Raw genomic sequence first — 20219 nt, forward strand, 5'->3', positions numbered from 1 at the left:
GAAGCCCCAAGCAATATTTTTTAAAAAATCAAAATTAATGAAAAGAAATCCAAGATTAACAAAATATCAAAAATTTAAATAAAGAGATTCAGTATCACTGATTTCTTTTCTTTGCCTCAGGCTCTAGCATGGCTTAGCAGGGCACTGCTCCAAACTTCTTTTTTCATGCAGCTGCCTCCTCCAGGAAGCCTTCCCTGACCCCTGCCTGGTGAGGGCCATGTGGGCTGTTTTCGCCGGCTGGGTGATATCTGACACCCTCCAACCTGAGATTCCTGGAGGGTGGGTACACGTCTGAGGTCTGGCTCGTGCTTCTAATGCCTCGAATGAGGTTGTCCTAGAGGGGTGTCAGTGCGGAGTCCCGAGTCTGACCTTGGCCTGAAACCTTTAGTGTAGGATTGGAACTTGATAGAGGCCCAAGAAGGGGCTGGGCCCTTCTCAGGGACAGAGGTGGTTTCCTGTTTCCCAGCCCTCATCATTCCAGTAGCCTGGTTGGGCCATCATCCATCATTCCATGTTGCATCTTGAGAATACTGCCTGACCTGTAGCAGCTGCTCAGTTAGAGCTTGTTGTCACTGTCGAGAGGCAGTGAGCAAACTGGTTAAGAGTCTGGAGCTGCACCGTCCAGTAGAAATGTAATGCGAGCCACAGGTGCAATTTGAAATTCTCTAGTAGTCACATTAAAAAGAAACAGGTGAAATTAATTTTAATAGTATATTTTATCCAAATATCCAAAATACTATAATTTCATTACTGTAATAAATAGAAGAAATTATTGAGATACTTTATATTCTTATTTCTTTGTGCTGAGACTTTAGAATCCAGTGTGTATTGTATAGAGCACACTTCATTATGTGGCCACTTTTGGAGTTTCAGTAGCTATATGTGGCTACTACTAGTTACTGTATTGGACAAAGCATATATTCAAGTTGCCCCTTCCCAGCTGTGTGACTTTGGGCAAGTTGCTTAACCTCTCTGTGCCTCAGTTTCTTCATCTTAAATTGTGAGGTATTACCTCATAGGGTTGCTATGAGACTTAAACAAGTTAATAAAAAGTGTTTTAGGTGCCTGGCATATAGTAAAGACTATTTACATTGTCTTATTAAATTCTTTTTAAAAAAATCGTCATTTGAGTAGCACTGACATTTTTTGCCAACTCTTTATGAAGTACTAATTACTTAAGATTTATTTTTGAAATATTCACTTTTAAACCATACCTATTTTAGCCCCATCCTAAGAAATAACTGTGAAGTCTCCTTAAGATAAATACCTAACTAGTTAATTTTACATGTTCACCCATACCCCCTAAAGTCATCCTGCAGAGACCAGCAGTTTGTGGTTGACCCTGCCCTAGTAGCAGGAAACGTGGCTCTGCCCAAGACCTGGCCCTTCGACCCACCCTCCCGAACAGAGCCCGGGCCATCTGAGCTTGCTGGTGGCCTGCCCTCAGGGATGGCCACTTCTTTCTCCTGCCTGGAAACACCTTCTTTTGGTCCCCATACACATTTAGGAGCAGGGCCCCTGGAGTCTCACGCCCTTGCCTCACCCCTCCACCCTCCGGCTCTCAGGCTTAGTGGAGAGGGCCCTGTCTCCCTGGGTCTCCCTAGGTTCCCCCTGACAGGCTCTGCATTGTGGGGGCCCTGACTCAGTCATGCAGCTGCATCTACCCTCTCCCCATGTCTTCCCTGGGGGCAGTCCAGCCTCCTGGCCAGGCCCAACATCCCTGTTACAGCCACTGGTCCTGGGGGAGGGCCAGAGGACGGGGTGTCCTGACTCCCCTCTCCCGCTGGTGTGGCCTCCACCTCTGGGCAGGCCTGTCGTCGGTCTGCCTCCTCACCCCCTCCTCACCCCTGCTGGAAGGCTTCCTCCCTTTAACCATCGCCTGGTTTCCACTAGGCTCCCTGAACCCTTCCCTGTCTTCCTTCTCTTTCTCTACCCTCTTCCCTGTCTCTTGCTTTCTTACATCTCTTTCCTTTTCCCCATCCCTCGCCCCCTCCCCTTTCCCCCTTCCTCTTCTTCCTCCTGGCATCCAGCTGCCCACAGTGGCCTTGGCTCGTAGGCTTTCTCATTTACCCCTGTCCTTGCAGCTTCCACCTCAGGCCAAGATGAGGAGCCTTTCAGAGTAGCTGCCGCCTCCGGGGGACCCTGGCATTCTGGGCAGCCCAGCTGGTGGTGAGTCAGGGAGGGATGGGGGTCGCTGGGCTGAGTGTGGCAGGCTAAGTCCCGACATTGAGGTGGAGGAGGCTTCCTGAAGGTGAGACCTAAGGTCCCGTTTTCCATTTTGAAAACTGAGATTGAGAAGCAGAGAGACGGTGAGGCCAGAGACCTTGCGAAGAGCCTCCCGAGCAGGCTTTGAAGGGATGAGGCCAGGCAGGGAGGGACCAGTGGGTTGGGTGGGGTGTGTACCTGCTTACTTGATTTCCTTCCATGCCTGGTGAGTTATGGTCTCTTTCTTACTCCCAGATGATTGTGTTATCTTTTAAATCGTAATTTGTTGGAAAATGGTATAAAATTAAAAAGATACAGAGGATACAGTGAAAGGTAACCTTCCCTCTCTTGTCCTGCCAGCTGCAGGTCTCCTCCCCAAAGGCAGTTTCTTGTATACCCATCGGAGTATTCTGTGTATAATGTGTGCATATATGTATATGTATATGTTTTCTTTTTCTTTAACCCAGATTTTTACATAATAAAACAGTGTTCTGCACCTTGCTTTCCCACCCAACAATAAATCTCTAATATCATTGAATATGAACTTTAGAATCTGCCTGTGGGTAATTTTAGTTGGGATTGTGTTAGCTTTAGCTTAACCCTGGAAGAACTGATGTCATTATAATGTTGAGAGCCAACTTATTTAAGAACATCAAATGTATTTCTGTTCATTCGTGTCTTCCTTTGGGACCCTCAGGAGCCTTTTATTTTATTTTATTTTATTTATTTTTGTTTTTTTTGCGATATGCGGGCCTCCCAACGCCATGGCCTCTCCTGTTATGGAGCACAGGCTCCGGTCACGCAGTCTCAGCTGCCATGGCTCACAGGCCCAGCCGCTCTGCGGCATGTGGGATCTTCCCGGACCGGGGCACGAACCCATGTCCCCTGCATCGGCAGGCGGACTTTCAACCACTGCGCCACCAGGGAAACCCCGAGCCTTTTATTTTTTATTTTTTAAAAAAGTATCTATTTATTTGGCTGCTGCGGGTCTTAGTTGTGGCACATAGGCTCTTTGTTGCGTCGTGCAGGCTTCTGTCTAGTTTTATGTGTGGGCTCAGTAGTTGCAGCACGTGGGCTCTCTAGTTGTGGTGCGCGGGCTCTAGAGTTGCCCCGTGGCATGTGGGATCTTAGTTCCCTGACCAGGGATCGAACCCACGTCCCCCGCATTGAAAGGTGGATTCTTAACCATTGTACCACCAGGAAAGTCCCTCAGGAGGCTTTTAGAAAAATTCACATAGTTCAATATTTGGATGATAGAAAAGAGATGTAGAGTGAAAAGTTTCCCTCCACATGGAGGTGGGTTTCCAGGGAAGCTGATGGGGCCCAGCGAGGGCCCGGGCAGTGTGTGCGTGTGGTCATGTGTTTTTGTAAATTCTTACAAAAGTAAGATGTTCTTTTTTTTTTTTAATTAAAAGAATATTTTTAATTGAGATGTAATTGACATATAACATTATATTAGTTTCAGGTGTACAACATAATGATTTGATATTTGTATATATTGGAAAATGATAAGATACTCTTTTTTTTTCTAACAAAAAATATTTTAATGTAAGAATCAACATGTGAACATTATATTTAGGTGGTAAAACTCAGGTTACAAATATAAGATAAATATCAAATAATAGCATACTTCTGATTTAATGAAGAACAGTTGTGAGAGTCATCCTTAACACCTTGGTTAAGTAATGAGAGAAATGGGTTGGGGTGTCATAGAGGTATGCAAAAATTTAACAGTTCAAATAATCCTTAGCCCTTCTGAGAAAATATAGATGGCAAAAATGTGGCAAATATTTCTGTAATATGGTGGTTTCGATCCATTTGTGAGCATTCTGTTCATGCATTTAAAGTAACAGCAGATGTTTCTGAGCACTGAAAATTAGATTCAAAGTTAGTCTTTGCTCAACAAGTTAATGATACTATGAATCCCTTATATTTAAAAATATAAATCTGTAAAGTTTAAGGTAAAGCATACTTGTTTTCATAGTTATTTTTAGATATAATTGAGACTACACTACCATATATAATCAGCTATGCTGCTGTGCACAGTTAATTCCAGTTACCATATTTTATATTTGCTGGTCATCAACAGCACAAAATTTATGCTCCAAAAGAAATATATGGGGCTTCCCTGGTGGCGCAGTGGTTGAGAGTCCGCCTGCCGATGCAGGGGACATGGGTTCGTGCCCCGGTCCGGGAAGATCCCACGTGCCGCGGAGCGGCTGGGCCTGCGTGTCCGGAGCCTGTGCTCCGCAATGGGAGAGGCCACAACAGTGAGAGGCCTGCGTACCGCAAAAAAAAAAAAAAAAAAAAAGAAGAAATATATGAATCCAGCAAAATGGTTCCATTTAATTTTTCTTTTAAAGACAGATTAACTAAATTTAAGGAAGAACTGGCTTTTCTGATATCTCATTTTCAAATTACTGATACAAACTTACCAGAGAGTAATTATTTATTTTGCCTAACATCGAACAATCTGCAAAAAGTTTCCAAGATAGAGCCATTCCTTGTTCCATTTCCAAAAATAAATAAAGGCTTTCTAACTGTAAGCATTTACAGTCCTAGCTCTCTAAAGTAAACATTAAAAAACAAAGTACAAAAAATGATCTCTTGGCTTCTGAATAGCCCACTTAGTTAAAGTATTTTCTGTCCCAACACTTTCTCAAATTCAAAAGATATTTACTTCCTAAGAACATGACAGTCTTCATTTCAAACCTTTCAGTCTGTTTCCATGGCAACACTGCGGGATTCCTTGGCCACCATAAGTCGCATTAGTTGACTGTGGAATTTCTCAATCTTCTTTACATCTTGAGCTTGGTCTGTTCTATACACCAAACAAACTAAATCATCTGTTACTTTAATACACAAACTCCCATCAGAATGCCTATATTTGAGAACCACACGTGCCTTCATAGGATCTGCGAGGTAGAGCTTCTCCGCTGCGCGACTGAACTCCTCCCAGGTCTGGTACTGCGGCATCGTGGGTCCACGGCAGGACAGGAGAGGGAGGCAAAGCTATGGACCTGAGGCGACGCGACGCAGCCCACCTGATAAGATACTCTTGTATTCTTTTTCTGAAAGAGGGTATCCAAATTGGGTAAACTTCAGGCCCTGTGGAGTCTGGCTCTGCTTCTGCTCCCTCCTGCCCCCCTCAATTTTCCTCCATAGAGGCAACCAGCGTCACCTGTCTCATATGTATCTTTTCAGAGATATCTTATGCATTTAGTGGTAGACACATACTGATCTATCCTCTCCCCCCACCCCCTTTTTTTCTTCCCCATGTGAAAGGCAGAATGTTCTCTATACTGTTTTGAACCTTTCTTTGGTCACTTAATACATACTGGAGGTCATCCCTCATCAACATGTAAGGAGTTTCCTCCTTTTTTACAGAGTTTCCTCATTTTTCTTTAATCATTTAGCAACACATCTTGGAGGTCATCTCACACTAATATGTAAAACGCTTCCTCATTTTCTATGGCTCAGTATTCTCCCTTATGACTACACTATAATTTAGTTAACCATAACCTGATTTTTGGGTATTTTGGTTACTTCCAACCTTTTGTTGTTATACACAATGCTGTAACCAATAACCTATGCACGTCATTTTGGACGTGCATCAGGAAGACTGCAGGGTAAGTGCCCATGGGTGGCTGGATCAAAGGGCACAGAAGCATTGGGGTTTCAAATCTATGGTGACATTGCCCTTCCCAGAGGCACTGGCCCGGCCAGGGAGGGGAATGCCTCGCCCTGTCACCACTCCGTGTGGGGAGGTTAAGTTCCTTTTCCTGTGTTTAAGAACCATTTATACTTTTCTTTCTGCGAATTTCTCTGTTCATATTCGTTGCCTATTTTTCTGTTAGGTTACTGGTCTGTGTCTTATTTCTAGGTGCTTTTCACTTTTTAGGAAAATTAGTCTATGTTTGGGGTATGAGTGACAGCCCCTAGTTTGTCATTTATCTTTTGGCCTTGCTTATGGTACCTTTTTATTTTTTTTAATCATGCAGGAATGTTTGATTTGTATATAGTTGAGTATTTTACTCTTTTCTTTATCCTTCCGGATTTGTATCATTTCCAGAAGGCTTTTGCCTCTCTGAGACAAGGGTTTTTTAAGTCCTTTCATGGTTTTATTTATTATAATGAAATCTTTGATTTTGTCTGTAATTTATACTGTTGTAAGGTGTAGAGGTCCAGCTTTGTAGCTTGCTCCACAGTTGTCCCGACAATTTAATGATCCATCTCTTCCCCACTAGTTTGAGATGTTACTTTTGTTGTATACTAAATTCTTAGATTTATTTGGGTCTATTTTTGAACTTTCTGTTCTGTTTAATTGATCTATCTGTTCAAGTGCTGGTAACCTGTACTGTTTTAATTGCCATGGTTTTATGTTTTAATATGTGGTGAGGCTGATTCTCACTCTTTACCCTTCCTTTGCCCCACTCCCTCACTTCCAGAATTTTCCTGGCTCTTCCTGCTTGTTTGTTTTTCCACATGAACTTTCAAATAAACTTGTCTAGCCACCACCCGCCCCCCTGCCCCCCCAATTCTGTGTGTGTGCTTAGCAGGATAGTGCATATTTATAAATTAACTGAGAATTAATATCTTTATGATGTTCTCTATCCAGGAGAATATTATGTTTTTCTATCTGTCCGGCTCTCCTTTTTGCCCCTTAATAACACTGCACATTTTTCTCGCTATAAATCCTGCACGTTTCTTTTTTTTTTTTTTTTAACTTTATTTATTTATTTATTTTTGGCTGCATTGGGTCTTCGTTGCTGCACGTGGGCTTTCTCTAGTTGCCGTGAGCGGGGGCTACTCTTTGTTGTGGTGCACAGGCTTCTCGTCGCGGAACTTCTTTTGCTTCTCTTGTGGAGCACAGGCTCTAGGTGCACGGGCTTCAGTAGTTGTGGTGCATGGGCTCAGCAGTTGTGGCTCGTGGGCTCTAGAGCGCAGGCTCAGTAGTTGTGGCGCACAGGCCTAGTTGCTCTGCGGCATGTGGGATCTTCCCAGACCAGAGCTCGAACCCACTTCCCCTGCATTGACAGGCGGATTCTTAACCACTGCGCCACCAGGGAGGCCCGATCCTGCTGCACATTTCTTATTAAGTTTATTCTCGGTGGTTTTTATTTTGTGATGCTATTATAAATGAGGTCTTTCATCCTGGTTTCTACCTGGTTATTGCTTATAAATATCGATTCTGTTATATTAATTTTGAACACAGCTATCTTACTAAATTCTTTTATTGTTTGTAATAGTTTCTCAGCTGAGCTTCTCAGGTTTTCCAACTCAAAACTCATATTATCGTTAAGTAATAGATTAACTCTTCTTTCCCAATTTTTATACCAATGATATATTTTTGTTGTCTAGAACTTCTGTGATGATGGAAGTTTTTCTACTGTTTTTCCATTAAGCAAAGTGCTGGTTTTTATTTTAAGGAAGTGTTGATCCACTTCTATTTTACTGGTACTGCAATTTTTGTTTAAGTATGCTGGATGTTGAGTTTTATCATATGCCTCTTTAGTATCTGTGGAGATGAATAGATAACTTTTTTCTTTTTGATCTGTTAATCACTGCTTTGCATCATCTGTTCCTTGACTCTTGCCAGGTCAGGAGTTCTTGAGTATTGGTAGGGGACCTTAGTCCCCATTGCCTAGTGCAAGGCTATTTCGAAAGAACAAATGAATGAATGGCCTTTCCTATACATTCCCCCCTATCCCTCCTCGGGGGTGGGAGGGGTTGCCCCCTCACAGGACCAGGACCCCAGAGGCTGTGTGATGCTGGGTTGCCTCATCTCCTGGAGTCTTCTGCTTCCTCCAGGGGCATGGAGGTGGGGGTAAGCCTCAACCCACAGACTGGGCCTGCAGGGGGACCAGCAGTGGTATCCCTCAATCCCACGTATACTTGCTAACCCCTGGGCCTGGCCCTCAGCTGGAAACTGGCACCTCAGAAGGAATTGGGTCCTTGCCTGGGTCTTGCAGCGGGCAGGAGGGAATGTGTGTGCAGACATAGCCACAGCAGTGGTCAAGGCTGTGGATGGGGGTTCGGGTAGTACCAACTCTGAAGGTCCTGGAGGGCTTCCTAGAGGAGCTGGATGCTAGGAGGCCACAGGGGTGGGGTGTCAGGTTTCAGGCAGTGGGAGAAGCCTGCGTGTTCAGAGACCAGGCAGTACCTGGCCTTGCCTGACACATGGGACACAGGGGAGAGGGCTTAAATACAGAGCTTACCCATGGAATGGGAAAGCCACAGAGAATTGTTGACTAGGGACCTATACCTGGGCAACCATGCCTCTGACCTGTGCCCATGTATCTCTTCCAGGTCTGGACAGAGTCCTGCTGGCTGGCTTCTGCTGACAGGAACCATGGCAGAGGCCGGGGATGGGGCCCTATCGGTGGCCGAGTGGCTGCGGGCACTGCACCTGGAGCAGTACACCAGGCTCTTTGAGCAGCACGGACTGGTGTGGGCCACAGAGTGCCAAGGTCTCAGCGATGCCCGCCTGGTGGACATGGGCATGCTGCTCCCTGGCCACCGCCGCCGCATCCTGGCTGGCCTGTTCCGTGCCCACACGCCCCCAGCCCCTGCACCCCGCCTGACCCCACGGCCCGTGCCCATGAAGCGTCATGTCTTCCGCTCACCACCTGTGCCCACCACTCCACCGGAGCCACTGCCCACGGCTGGAGAGGACGAGGGGCTACCCACTGCCCCACCCATCCCGCCCCGGAGGAGCTACCTTCCACCCACCTGCTTCTCCCCCACATCCACGTCTGCCCCAGACCCTGTGCTGCCCCCGCTGCCTGCCAAGCGGCATTTGTCAGAGCTCAGCGTTCCGCCCGTGCCCCCTCGCACTGGGCCCCCCCGCCTGCTGGTGAGGTGAGTGGATGCCGTCCAGAATGGAGGAACATGGGCAGAGGATCTAGAGGGTTGAGGCGGGGTGGGGGGGTCTGTGGCCTTTGCCACTAGGGTAAGAAAGGCACCTTGGTGGAGGGAACAGCATGTGCAAAGCTCAGAGGTGGGAAGCGCCGTCCTCAGGTGCTCTGAGCAGTGTGGCTGAACTGTTGTGTTGTGAGGGTGGGTTCGTGGATGGCACTGGTGGGACATGCTGTGAAGGCCAGGCGGGGAGCCCAGGGAGGTTTTAAGCAGAGTGATCGGATGAAAGCTGAGTACCGAAAGGATGACCCCGGCTGCTGGTAAGGTTGATGGGGGAGGAGGCTGGGAGACCAGTGAGAGGGCACAGGACCATGTGGGAGGCCCCCGCTCAGGCTGTGCTAGTGAGACTGGAGAGAAGTAGGCAGATTGAAGTGAGAGGTCGGCCCTAGCATGGACAGGACTTGGGGACGGCCTGGGCATGAGCAGAGAGGGAGAGAGGAGGCGCATGGCATCCAGGTTCCCATCTTGGGTAGATAGATGGTGGTGCAGTCCCTGATCTGGGACCTGGCCACAGGAGGGAGTTTGGGAGGAAGTCTGGAGTTCAGTTTGGAGCCAGGTGAATATGAGATACTGGGAGACCAGGGTGCATTTCTCAAGTCAGGAGGTAGCATGTGGAGGAAGTGGGAAGTGTAGAATGAAGAACTCGTCCTGGGGGACGCAGCAACTGCCCTGGGCCTGGCGCTGGTGCTCCCGTCTTCCCCTTTCACACTGCTCCTGCCAAATGTCACCCGATCCTGGAGGCACTTCTCAGGCCACATCCTACTCACCCTCCCTCCTCCCCAGCACTGTTTTCTCCCCTCATAGCTCCTGGTACTCCTTGATTTCTTGAGTTTCCTCCTAATTCTGTGGACACGCCATTTAACCTCCTTTACATATGCCCTCCCTTCCTGCCATTTGCTGGGGTGCCCAGCTTGGAGGAGCATCCCCAAGTATGGCTGGATATGTGGGGTGTCATGGAGCTTTATTGCAGCACTTGGCCAAGTCAGCCTAATCTGGGAAGGCTTCTTGGAGGAGGAAGAGATGTGCAGAGAGAGGTCTCCTGGTCCCTGTTACTGTTGGGCACTGTGCTGGGGGCTTTGCCCACATGCTCTCGTTTGATCCCTGCTCAAGTGCTCCGGGGCATTTGTGTCCTGTTTTCAAGCAGAGAAACTAAGGCTCAGAGAAGGGAGGGGGTCACTGGTTGGATCCATGCCAAGTATATGCAAGGGGAGCCCCTGTGGGGAGGGTCTGGGAGGTTTTCCTCACCCAGAGAGGGGCATAAAGTAAAGGGGCCTTCAAAGCCAAGCCAGGGCTGTGGTGTTTTGAGATTTGACAGGTGAAAGCACAAAACGTTTATTGTGCCTTTCCCGGGTTCACACAACTGGGAGCAGCACTGGGGTCCCCCGGGAGCCTGGCTTGTCTCCCGGACTGGAGTTTCCTGGTGTCACTGCACCCTCTAGTGGCCACTTTCCTGCATGTAGGAGTAATTTCTATTTCCTTTAACTCCATCATTAGGATGGAGTGTGTGTCTGTGTGTCTGTCTATTTGCTTGTGTCTGGGGTTTGGGAGTGGGTGAACAAGGGCAGGAGGCAGGTCCTGTCCATAGGAAGTTCACGAAGGCTGAGGAGGCAAAAACCCCAGTCGAGGAGTGGAGGCCTGGGTTCCTGCCTAGAAGGCAGGATACCTGAGCAGGTCCAGCTGGCTTCATGACTCTGATTAGGAGCTGCCCCTCTGGGCCTGTTTCCCCATCAGGTGTCCTCCTTGGCCCTCCATGGCCCTCCTGGTACTGACATCTGAATTCAGGAGACTTTCTGGGTAGAGCAAGAGTCCTATCTTCACCCCAGGGTACCAGGCCCCACTCTCAGATCCTCAGTCTGAACTTAGCCAACGTCTGGGAGAGGCCAGACTCCCATGGTCAGGAGTCCGACCCCTTGTAGCTAGAGGACCCAAAATTCATTCCGTGCTCACAGAATTTGTAGGCAATTATTCCTTGCAATTTGGGGCTGTTCCTTAGGGCAGAGTGGCAGGTGAGCTGACAAGCCTGGCTTCCTGTGTCCTGAGGTCTTTGACATTTGGAATTGTGGGCATCTGCAGTCCTAGCATCCTGGGCTCGCAAGGTGTACAAAGTCTTTAAAGCCCAGAGGGAGAAAAACTAAGGGCAGACAGAGCCTCACATGTGTGTAATAGGCGAAGGCTGGACAGGTTTGGGGCGAGGATGCAGCCTGACTGGCTACCCTGTCCCCTCATAGCCCCTTTCTATGACTCCAGGCTCCGTGGTGCACAGTGGAAGACTGCTCAGCCTGGCCTGCTCCTGCCCCCCTTGCAGGAGTCCCCGCTTCCTGATGTGGCCTTCCTGTCCTTGCCTGCACCCTCTAGTGATGAGGGTCTCACCCTCTCAATCATAGGGCCTCTTACACCAGATCAGGTGGTGACTGAGGGACCATCTTTGCCTGGCTCTGGTCCATCACTGGGCTCCCCAGCAGAATTTGGGATTTAGTGACTCCACATGAGGGCATGCCTGGCCAGTTTGTGTGTGTGCACCCATAGGCGTGTGTCTGTCAGGGTAGTAGCGTGTATGTGTATTTTTGCATCCGCACATGTTCTGAGGGAGGCGATGTATGATCCTAACATATGCACGCAGGTGGGGATTTATACAGTTTCAGTGGTGACTTGCTGTAGTGTGTGCAAATTTATCAAGGCCTCTGTGCACACATACATGTGCTCATGCGTACTGGTATTGTGGGGACTCCCAACAGCGTGAGTGTATTTGTGAGTACGTGTGATGTGGGTGGTGAATTGGCATGTGTGTTATTTGTGTGGTGTGAGCCAGTGTGTGCTTGTGCTGTGTTTGCACGTGCTGCCAAGAGGCTGAGCCCCCTAGAATGTCAGCTCCATTAGTGCTCAGATGCTTGTCAGTTTCATCTATGACTGAATCCCCAACATCTGAAACAGTGCCAGGTGCCTAATAGGCACTCAGCAAGTGTTTGCTGTGTTCGTGAATAGATGAGGCCTGCATGAGCTTCTGTACTGCCAGGCGCTGAGCACATGTGCTGCCCACGCTGACTCAACCCCTAGTGGACCCTGGACAGTAGGGTTACAGGACACCCCAACTCCCTTCCCACTGCTCAATCTCTGTCACCCCAGGCCTCTTAGAAAGGGAGAGACTTCAAGGGAGGCAGGCAGAAAAGGAGCAGGGATGGGGTCCTCTCCCCTCTGTGCCATCTCAGGACTCTCAGAACCAGGTTCATTATTCTGCCTGGCCTGGGAGGACCCCACTGCACCATCAAAGGGTTTGCACACCCACCATCACTTAAGCCTGTCATAGGGAACTAGCTGACAAGTCCAGAGATGCTGAGAAACTTGTTCAAAGTCACACAGCCCAGCACAGGGGAAGCTGATGTTCAAACCCTGCCTCCTAGCCTGGGACTGTCTACTCAGCTTTAAGTCTCATAGATATGAACCCTCTGAGCCTGCTTCCCTGAGCATGGCAGAGAGGTCATTGCTGATCCAGGGTTCCAGGGTCACCCTGCAGAGCCCCTCCTAGGCTGCTCTGGGCCTCTGTTTCCTCATCTGATACCTGTATGTCTGACGATACCTTGGGAAGAGGGAGTATTTGTCCAGACGGGACAGCTACCAGCTAGAGTCACACTGCAAGGCCTCCCACCTGTGCCCTCGACCACCCTGCAGCCCAGCCAATCCATGGTCTTCCTGAAGGCTGATCACTTGTTGCCAGGGCAGAACTTGCTCCCTTCAGAGAGCCTCTTTCCCAGCTTCTCTGGGCCTCCTTGTGGGCGTGGGGAGGGGACAGCCACGGCCAGGGCCTTCTGGGTGTCCACTCTGTAAGGTCCTGCTAGATGGCACTGGGGTGGCTTGTCCACTCACTCCAGCTGGGTGGGGGGGGCAGCCTGGGGGCGGAGAGGAAGTGTCTGTCCCGGGGGATTCTGGGTGACTTTTCTCTCTGTCTCAGTCCGTGTTTTCAGGAAGTGTGTGTGTTGGCCAGGGTTGCAGGGGGGCGGGGGGAGGCGGAGAGCAGGAAGCTAGAGGAGACCGGAGCTGGATTCTGACACAGACACACACGTACACGTACACACACACACTCACTCTCCTGGACAGACCCACAGTTACACACAGGAACACACACTCAGACAAGTGATCACAGACACTCAGACCCAAATCACGGCTGCACAGATCCATGCCTGGACCCAGACGCGGCCTCAGACATACCAAGGGAGTGGGGCCGGGCTGTCCGTGAGACCAGCCCAGGTCGGACACAGGCTGCCCAGGCAGGGAACGGCACACGCTGGGCCCGGCTGACCAGAGCCACAGGAGTCCTTGGACCCCGGACCCAGAGGGCGTCAGAGGGTGAGCGAGGGGCCGCCTTGGGCTGGGCTGTCGGCCAAGAGAAGGGGTGAGGCTCCTCTGGCGGGCCTGGGAGGGCAGGAATCCCTGTCTGTCTGTCTGCCACCTCTCCGCAGGCTGGGTTTTCTGTGCTGGTCTCCTCCCCTTCCCTGTTTTACTCTCAGAATTTTCTGTCTTCTTTCACTTTCTCTACATTTTCTGATTTTCTCCTGCCCTTTCCTTTTCTCCCCTCTCTCTTCCCCGTCTCTGCCCTGGGCTTTCCAGGTCTCCATCTCCCCATAAACCTCTCTCCCGGGTCCGCTGGGAGCCCCCCGGGGCCTGTTTTCTGGGCTGCACAGACTGCTCCTCTGGGGGGTCTCTGCCCTTCAGGGATCTGGTGCTGATCTCGGTTCTGGCTCCCTGCACCCCACTGAGGATTGCCTCCAGAGGCTTAGGTGACTTCTCTCAGGGTCAAATTCAAGGGTGCTGTGGCTCTGGGCAGCTCCTACCAGAGCCCCCTTGCCCTCCCCCCAGTCCAGGTGATAGGAAGGCCTGCCAAGGGCTGGCACTTAGCTGGCGACTTCCTATCCCTCCTTCCAGGGCTGGTGGTGTGGTGGGGGTGCCTGTGTCATTGGGGGACTCCCCCCAATTGCTGTGATCCCTAATGAGCTCAGTAACCCTGTGCTTGGGCCACTGGGGACATAGAAATTCCTCTAACCAGGTCCTGTCTGTGTACCTGGCCCTGCCCTGCGCCCTTGGCTCATCTTTCCATAGGGCCCAGCAGACACCTGCACCTTCTCCTCCAGCCAGGCCAGCCCTGGGATGGGGGAGAGGGGCTAGTACAGTTGTGAGCCACCTGAAGGGTGAACTTCCTCCCCCCACTGCCTTCACAAGCCAGCACAGGGTCAGGCCTGGGAAGCAGAAAGAGCTGCCATGGGAGACCTAGGCCTCAGCCCTTTCCTGCCCATGATAGCAAGACTCCCAACTGTGTAAACTTAGAGGAGGGAGCAGTTTGGGTGGACTTCCTGGTGAAGGAGGGGTGGACTTCCTGGTGAAGGAGGCGTGTCCTGAGCACAGGGGAGTCGATGATCCGGGTCATCTGGGGATTAAACAAAAAAAAGACTCCCAGCAGGATGTCTGGCACATAGGGGTTACTTAGCAAGTGGTAGCTATATTGTTCCAGGGTGAAGTACAAAGAGCTGGGTGAAACCTTGGTTTTGAGGGTGGATGCCAGGTCAGTCGTGCACCGGGTCATCTGGGGATTAAACAAAAAAAAAAGACTCCCAGCAGGATGTCTGGCATATAGGGGTTACTTAGCAAGTGGTAGCTATATTCCAGGGTGAAGTACAAAGAGCTGGGTGAAACCTTGGTTTTGACGGTGGATGCCAGGTCAGTCGGGCACTGCTGTATGGAGGGATGGAGAGCTGCTGACCTCCAGTAATCAGTGTGTGAGTGGGGCGATGGTCATTCATTCATTCAGAACACAGTCAAGGAAGCCCCCTCTGTGTTGGGTGTTGCTGTGGCATGGAGAGGGATTGGCCTGAGGGGACTCAACAGCATATGCAAAAACTGAGAGGCACACCGCAGACATCACATCTAAGCAGGTGAGACCCCAAGAAGGGCTTTCTCTGCTGTGGCTTGGGCAGAAGTAAGGACAGAGCTCGGAAAGCGCTAGAGGGGCTGACCCTTGGGCCTCATGATGGAGAAGGAAGGGCGAGGGCAGCCACGGAGGAAGAAGGAAACATAGGGCTGAGGCCTGGGCCCCAAGTAGGACGAGGAAGCGGGCAGTTGGGAAAGATTGCCCCTGTGGGAAGAGGAGGTCAGAAGAGGAGGCAGATGTGTCCAAATCAGAGTCTGATCCCACCTCTTGGCCCTGCTGGTGAAAATCCAGGAGCTGGGTTTGGGCTGGGTCCCTCCAAGGCCTGTGTGACCCTGTAGGGGGAAAGTCCTGATTCCAGGACAGGGTATAGGCCTGGGTCCTTGGTCCTCTGAGGTCAGTTCAGTGAAGCAAACATTGACAGATACAACTATACTGAGTGCTCAGAAGTGTGGGGACTGGAGAAGCCTCAGGAGGCCCCTGGGGCATGAAGGGAGGTGCAAAGTGGAGGGGGAAGATGTATGATTTGCACCTTTGGAAGGAGAAGTAGGAGATGGCCAGATGGAGTTGCATTCCTGGTGGAAGGAACAACATATGCAGAAGCCTGGAAGTATGCATGTATGGAATGCAGCTCAGTCAAGGATGGCTGGAATGTAAGAGTGGATCAGTTCAAGGCCAGCCTGAAATATTCAGGCTGCTCCACTCTGCAGCCCTGCCCATCTACCCTTATGGTGATTGACATAAATAGAAAGGAGTGAAGGGAGAGCCAGGGTCCACCCTGGAGGAGAGGGCAATGGGACAGGTTCCTGGCCCATCCTGTGGGGCCTGAGCCTCCTGCAGCCACAGGCGGGATGAGAAAGTTGTGTTGGTGACATGTGGCAGTTGGCTCTCCTTACTGAATTATCAGTGAGCCTGGAGGCAGACCAGAGAGGAACCTGAGGCTCAGAGGTAAAGTGACCTGCTTTGTAAGGACACAAACTGATGTGAGGTCTAGCTGGGATGCAAGCCCAGACCCACCTGGCTGCACAAATCTCATTTAGTCTAGGACAGGCCTGCTTACACCTGTTGCCCTGACATAGTTACTAATAGGGCCTCTTTTTTTTTTTTTTTTTTTTTTTTCCGTACGTGGGCCTCTCACTGTTGTGGCCTCTCCTGTTGTGGAGCACAGGCTCCGGACACGCAGGCTCAGCGGCCATGGCTCACAGGCCCAGCCGCTCCGCGGCATGTGGGATCTTCCTGGACCGGGGCACGAACCCGTGTCCCCTGCATCGGCAGGCGGACTCTCAACCACTGCGCCACCAGGGAAGCCCCAGTAGGGCCTCTTTTTTTTTTTTTTTTTTTTTTTTGCGGTATGTGGGCCTCTCACTGTTGTGGCCTCTCCCGTTGCGGAGCACAGGCTCCGGACGCGCAGGCCCAGCGGCCATGGCTCACGGGCCCAGCCGCTCCGCGGCATATGGGATCCTCCCAGACCGGGGCACGAACCCGTATCCCCTGCATCGGCAGGCGGACTCTCAACCACTGCGCCACCAGGGAGGCCCGGGGCCTCTTTTAACTGTCAGAAATGTTCTGGTTTATATGATTAATTATATGGTCACTCTACTCTTACCCATTCTGGCTTGGGACCCTCATATATCCCTCAACCCGCAGATACAAGGTTGGCTGTGTGTATTTGCCCTAAACCAATAAAACAAACCTTCTTAGGCTGAGGGCCCAGGCTGGAGTGGGCCGGGCCCAGGAGTGCCCAGATCCATATGTCACTTGGATAGAGGAGAAAGGGGCTGAAGGAGCAGAGAAGCCAGGAATGAGGGGCAGGGGGTGAGCAGCTCTGTGTGGGCATCCTGGAGGCTACCTAGAAGAGGCCCATTGAGCTGTATTTTGAGGTACAGATAGGCTTTCCATGGACTGAGATGTAAGGAGAGGGCAGGGAGATGCAGGCAGGAGGAAGTGGTGTGAGCGAAGGCTCATAGGAGGGACCACTGAGTCCCTGCTCAGGTTTGGGGCTGATCTTCTGGTCTTGTGGGGTCAGAGATCAGTGGGGAACATCCCAGTTGGACCTTAGCCGCAGACTGGAGCTGGGGCTGCTCTAAGGGGTGTAGGCACTGAGTGGCCAGGACTCTGGCTGGGTTAGGGTCATTCTGTGGGCACTGCCCCTTCCCCTGGGATTTTCCCACATCCGTGCCTTCCTGATCCCACTTCTCCTTTCCTGGCCCTGGCTCTGACTCAGCATGACCTTGGTCCCCTGTGGTAGGCAGGCGGGGGGTCAGCTTGGAGGCTTCCTGGAGGAGGTGTCTAGAATGAGGTCGGGAGGCCCATGGGGCCCCTTGCTCCCACCTTCTTGGCACATAGCCCTCTTCCTGCACAGGCTTTGCTGGGAGAGGAGCCCTGAGCGTCTGTTCCCCTCTCCTTTCTTACCGTGGTAACACGGCCATCAGAGCTGTGATCACATTTCCTTTTGGATGGAACATCAACCCTAGAGCTGCCTGGATCCTGAGTTGGGTGCCAGTGTGAGGAGACGGGCCTCAGAGAAGCCCTCAGATCCTGGCTGTGGCCTCCTCATTTGCCACTGGTGGTTAAGCTTTCAGCTGTGGTGCTCGACTTCCTGGGTGCAAATCCCAGCTGTGGGACCAAGGACAAATTACTTCGTGTCTCTGTGCCTCCGTTTCCACATCTGTAAAGTGGGAATAGCAATAAGCCATATGTTATTGAATGAATGAATCCATGTAAAGCACCTAGAAGACAGCTGGGAAAACACACACACGCATAATTAATAAGAATTAATTAATCCAGGTCTTCATTTATTTATTCATCCCTGCTGAGTGCTGGGCATACAGTAGTGAAGAAGGTGGTTGTGGCACTTGTCTTAGGGAACCCACATGCTGGGGAGCCAGGCCTCAGGAAGGGCAGAACCCTCTCATATGATCAGGCAGTGATGGGAGAGGACTGGGGGCCAGAGATGGGAGGACTGATGCCGCTTGGGCTCCGAGGATACTCTGTTGCCATCACCTTTGCCTCAGCACTGGCCCTCAGTCCTGGGGGAGGTGGGGAGCCAGGCCCACTCAGGCTGCTTGGTATTGGAAGGGCAGAGCCTGTCCCCCCCTGCTCTGAGCCAGTCTGACTGGTCCTGGTCCAACAGCTTGGAGCTCTGCTGTCAGCTGATCACAGGCTGGGCCCCCAAGGGCCCCTTCCTCTTGGAGTCTGAGAGACTGTGTGGTCTCCAAGAACATTGTTCTTGACTAGCTGGGGGGCCGACACCGCAGGCCATGCCCTTGGGCCTGTGTGTACTCACTCAGCCTTTCATTTGCTTCTCTCCCCACCCTGTCGGCCAACCTATCCACCTACCCATCCACCCCCCACCCACCCATCCAACATGCTTTTGTTGCTCACTCAGCCAGGCCCTATGGGTGGGCTATGGGGATAAAGAGTCAAGTCCAAGGCTGCCCCTGCCCTAAAGAGACTCAGGGTCAAGTCGGGGAGACAGCCTAGTACAGTGTCCATCAGGGGGTCTTCGTAGGTCCAGCTAAACCCTTACCCTGGGCCCACTTGGCATCAGATTCCCTGAGAAGCATATAGAGAGGGAATAACTGGCCACCAGGACAGCAGCAGGTCTTCCTCTGCTGTGGTGTCCTTGTGGCAGTCAGTGCCACTGTCCACACATCTGTCCAGGAGCTGCTCTCTGTGGTCCTCCAGGGGACAGCTCAGGGATGAGGGATGAGACTCACAGCCAACAGGTGTGGGCGCCACCCTGGCTTAGAGAACTCTTGCCCCAAGGGGCCAATATGTCTTCTAACAACGCACAAGTGTGGTTTCTGGTCCCTGCACAGGCTGTGCCCGGTTACGAGCCACCACACTCTGGGAAGTCCAAAGCTCCGACTTCTCCCCCAGGTCAAGAGACCACTTACAGTTTCTCCTAGTCTAGGTGCAGGTCCACACTCAGGCCACTTTTGCCAAAGGTACTGTTGCCTCAGAGCGTGGCTGACATCTCACTTTTAGCAGGTTTCTAGGGGGAAAGAGTTTTTTTGTTCATTCTTTACCCTTGGAGAGGAAGGAGATAGGGTGCAGGGTAATGTGGAGGTAGCCAGGTGTCCTAAGAAGCACCCAGACTGTGGAGTCAGGGTTCAGGTCCTGGCTTCGATGCTAGCACAGTACCTGGCACAAAGGAGGGAGGTACTAAAAAGCAAAAGTTACTTGGAATAATTCATCTAAAGCTCCTATCAGAGGGGAACAGGGGCAGGGCCTGGAGGAGCAGGAAGGAGGGGTCAGGAAAAACTTTCAGAGGAGGAGCACTTGAGTAAGAAGTTAAAGAATGAGTAGATGTTCTCTGATCAGAGACCAGGGAGCAAGGTATTCCTGCAGGAGGCAACCGCAGGAGCAAAGGCCTAGCTTCATGGCCATGCCCCAGCCCTTCCTTGCTTTCTCGGTGGTCACACACTGTCAGGCACTGCTAGGAACACTGGGGCAGTAGACCAGGCTGAAATCACCAGGGAAGAAAGTTGCCCACCCGCTCTGATGCTCCTCCTCAGCCCCTGCTGGATGCTGGCAGAGACAGCAGTTGGGGCCAGGCTTCTAGAGCTCAGGCACCTGTTCCGGCTGGTGGTCTCTGTGCATCCTGTGTGCTGACGCAGGACACGCCTTGTCTTGGTTAATCCTCCAGCCACCCTGCCACAACAGTTTTGTAGTCCTTATTTTACAGACGAGGAAACTGAGGCTCAGAAAGGCTAGGTGCTTGCCCCAGGACACACAGGAACTGAGACTGGGGCAAGGTTGAAACCCACGTTTCTCATGTCCTTTGGAGACACTCAGCCTGCAGGAAGCAGTGCGATCGGTGCTGAGACAGACAGACAGGAGCACTGTGGCCGTGGGAGTTCAGGCACCTTGAACCTGGCCTTGGAGTCAGAGAAGGCTTCTGGGGGGAGTGATAGCAGAGATGAAAAGTGTGGTGGGTTCAGGTGAGTTTGAGGGGTCCCGGGGATGGTGAATATTCAAGACAAGAGAGAAGATGGTCTTGATCCAGAGACCCACGGCTCACGGCCTCAGGACTTGGTTTCTAAGGCTCTGGTCTGTGCCCTTGGCCTCGATGCCCATTTCAGTCCTGCGCCATCCATTCTCCAACAAACGCCTTCTTATCCTTAAAAGCTCAGGTCCAGGGACTTCCCTGGTGGCACAGTGGTTAAGAATCCGCCTG

At 51.2% G+C, this 20219-nt stretch overlaps 2 protein-coding genes across 8 annotated transcripts in view; one reads left to right on the forward strand and one right to left on the reverse strand.

Annotated features, from left to right (window-relative positions):
* Positions 1–20219, forward strand: part of ARAP1 (ArfGAP with RhoGAP domain, ankyrin repeat and PH domain 1) — a 67110-nt gene that overhangs the window by 16279 nt on the left and 30612 nt on the right. For 2 of the 7 annotated variants that reach the window (XM_082626288.1, XM_082626287.1), the window contains 2 exons: positions 2085–2169; positions 8515–9066. In XM_082626288.1, the coding sequence (XP_082482414.1) occupies positions 8558–9066 (509 nt within the window). In that variant the 5' untranslated portion in view covers positions 2085–2169; positions 8515–8557. Of the gene's footprint in view, positions 1–2084; positions 2170–8514; positions 9067–13128; positions 13465–20219 lie in introns of those variants that run through there. The other 5 variants (XM_082626290.1, XM_082626291.1, XM_082626289.1 and 2 more) reach the window with 4 other exon arrangements.
* LOC309807075 (signal recognition particle 9 kDa protein) lies at positions 4732–5248 on the reverse strand. The gene has a single exon (XM_082626296.1). It carries the CDS (start codon positions 5179–5181, stop codon positions 4921–4923), a length of 261 nt encoding a protein of 86 aa, XP_082482422.1. The 5' UTR covers positions 5182–5248; the 3' UTR covers positions 4732–4920.

This window comes from Mesoplodon mirus (assembly GCF_964341445.2).
Source record: "Mesoplodon mirus genome assembly, chromosome: 7".
NCBI classification, from domain to species: Eukaryota; Metazoa; Chordata; class Mammalia; order Artiodactyla; family Ziphiidae; genus Mesoplodon; species Mesoplodon mirus.

Coding starts and splice junctions, on each gene's coding strand:
- LOC309807075 (XM_082626296.1), bottom strand. CDS start 5,181: ATGCCGCAGTACCAGACCTGGGAGGAGTTCAGTCGCGCAGCGGAGAAG.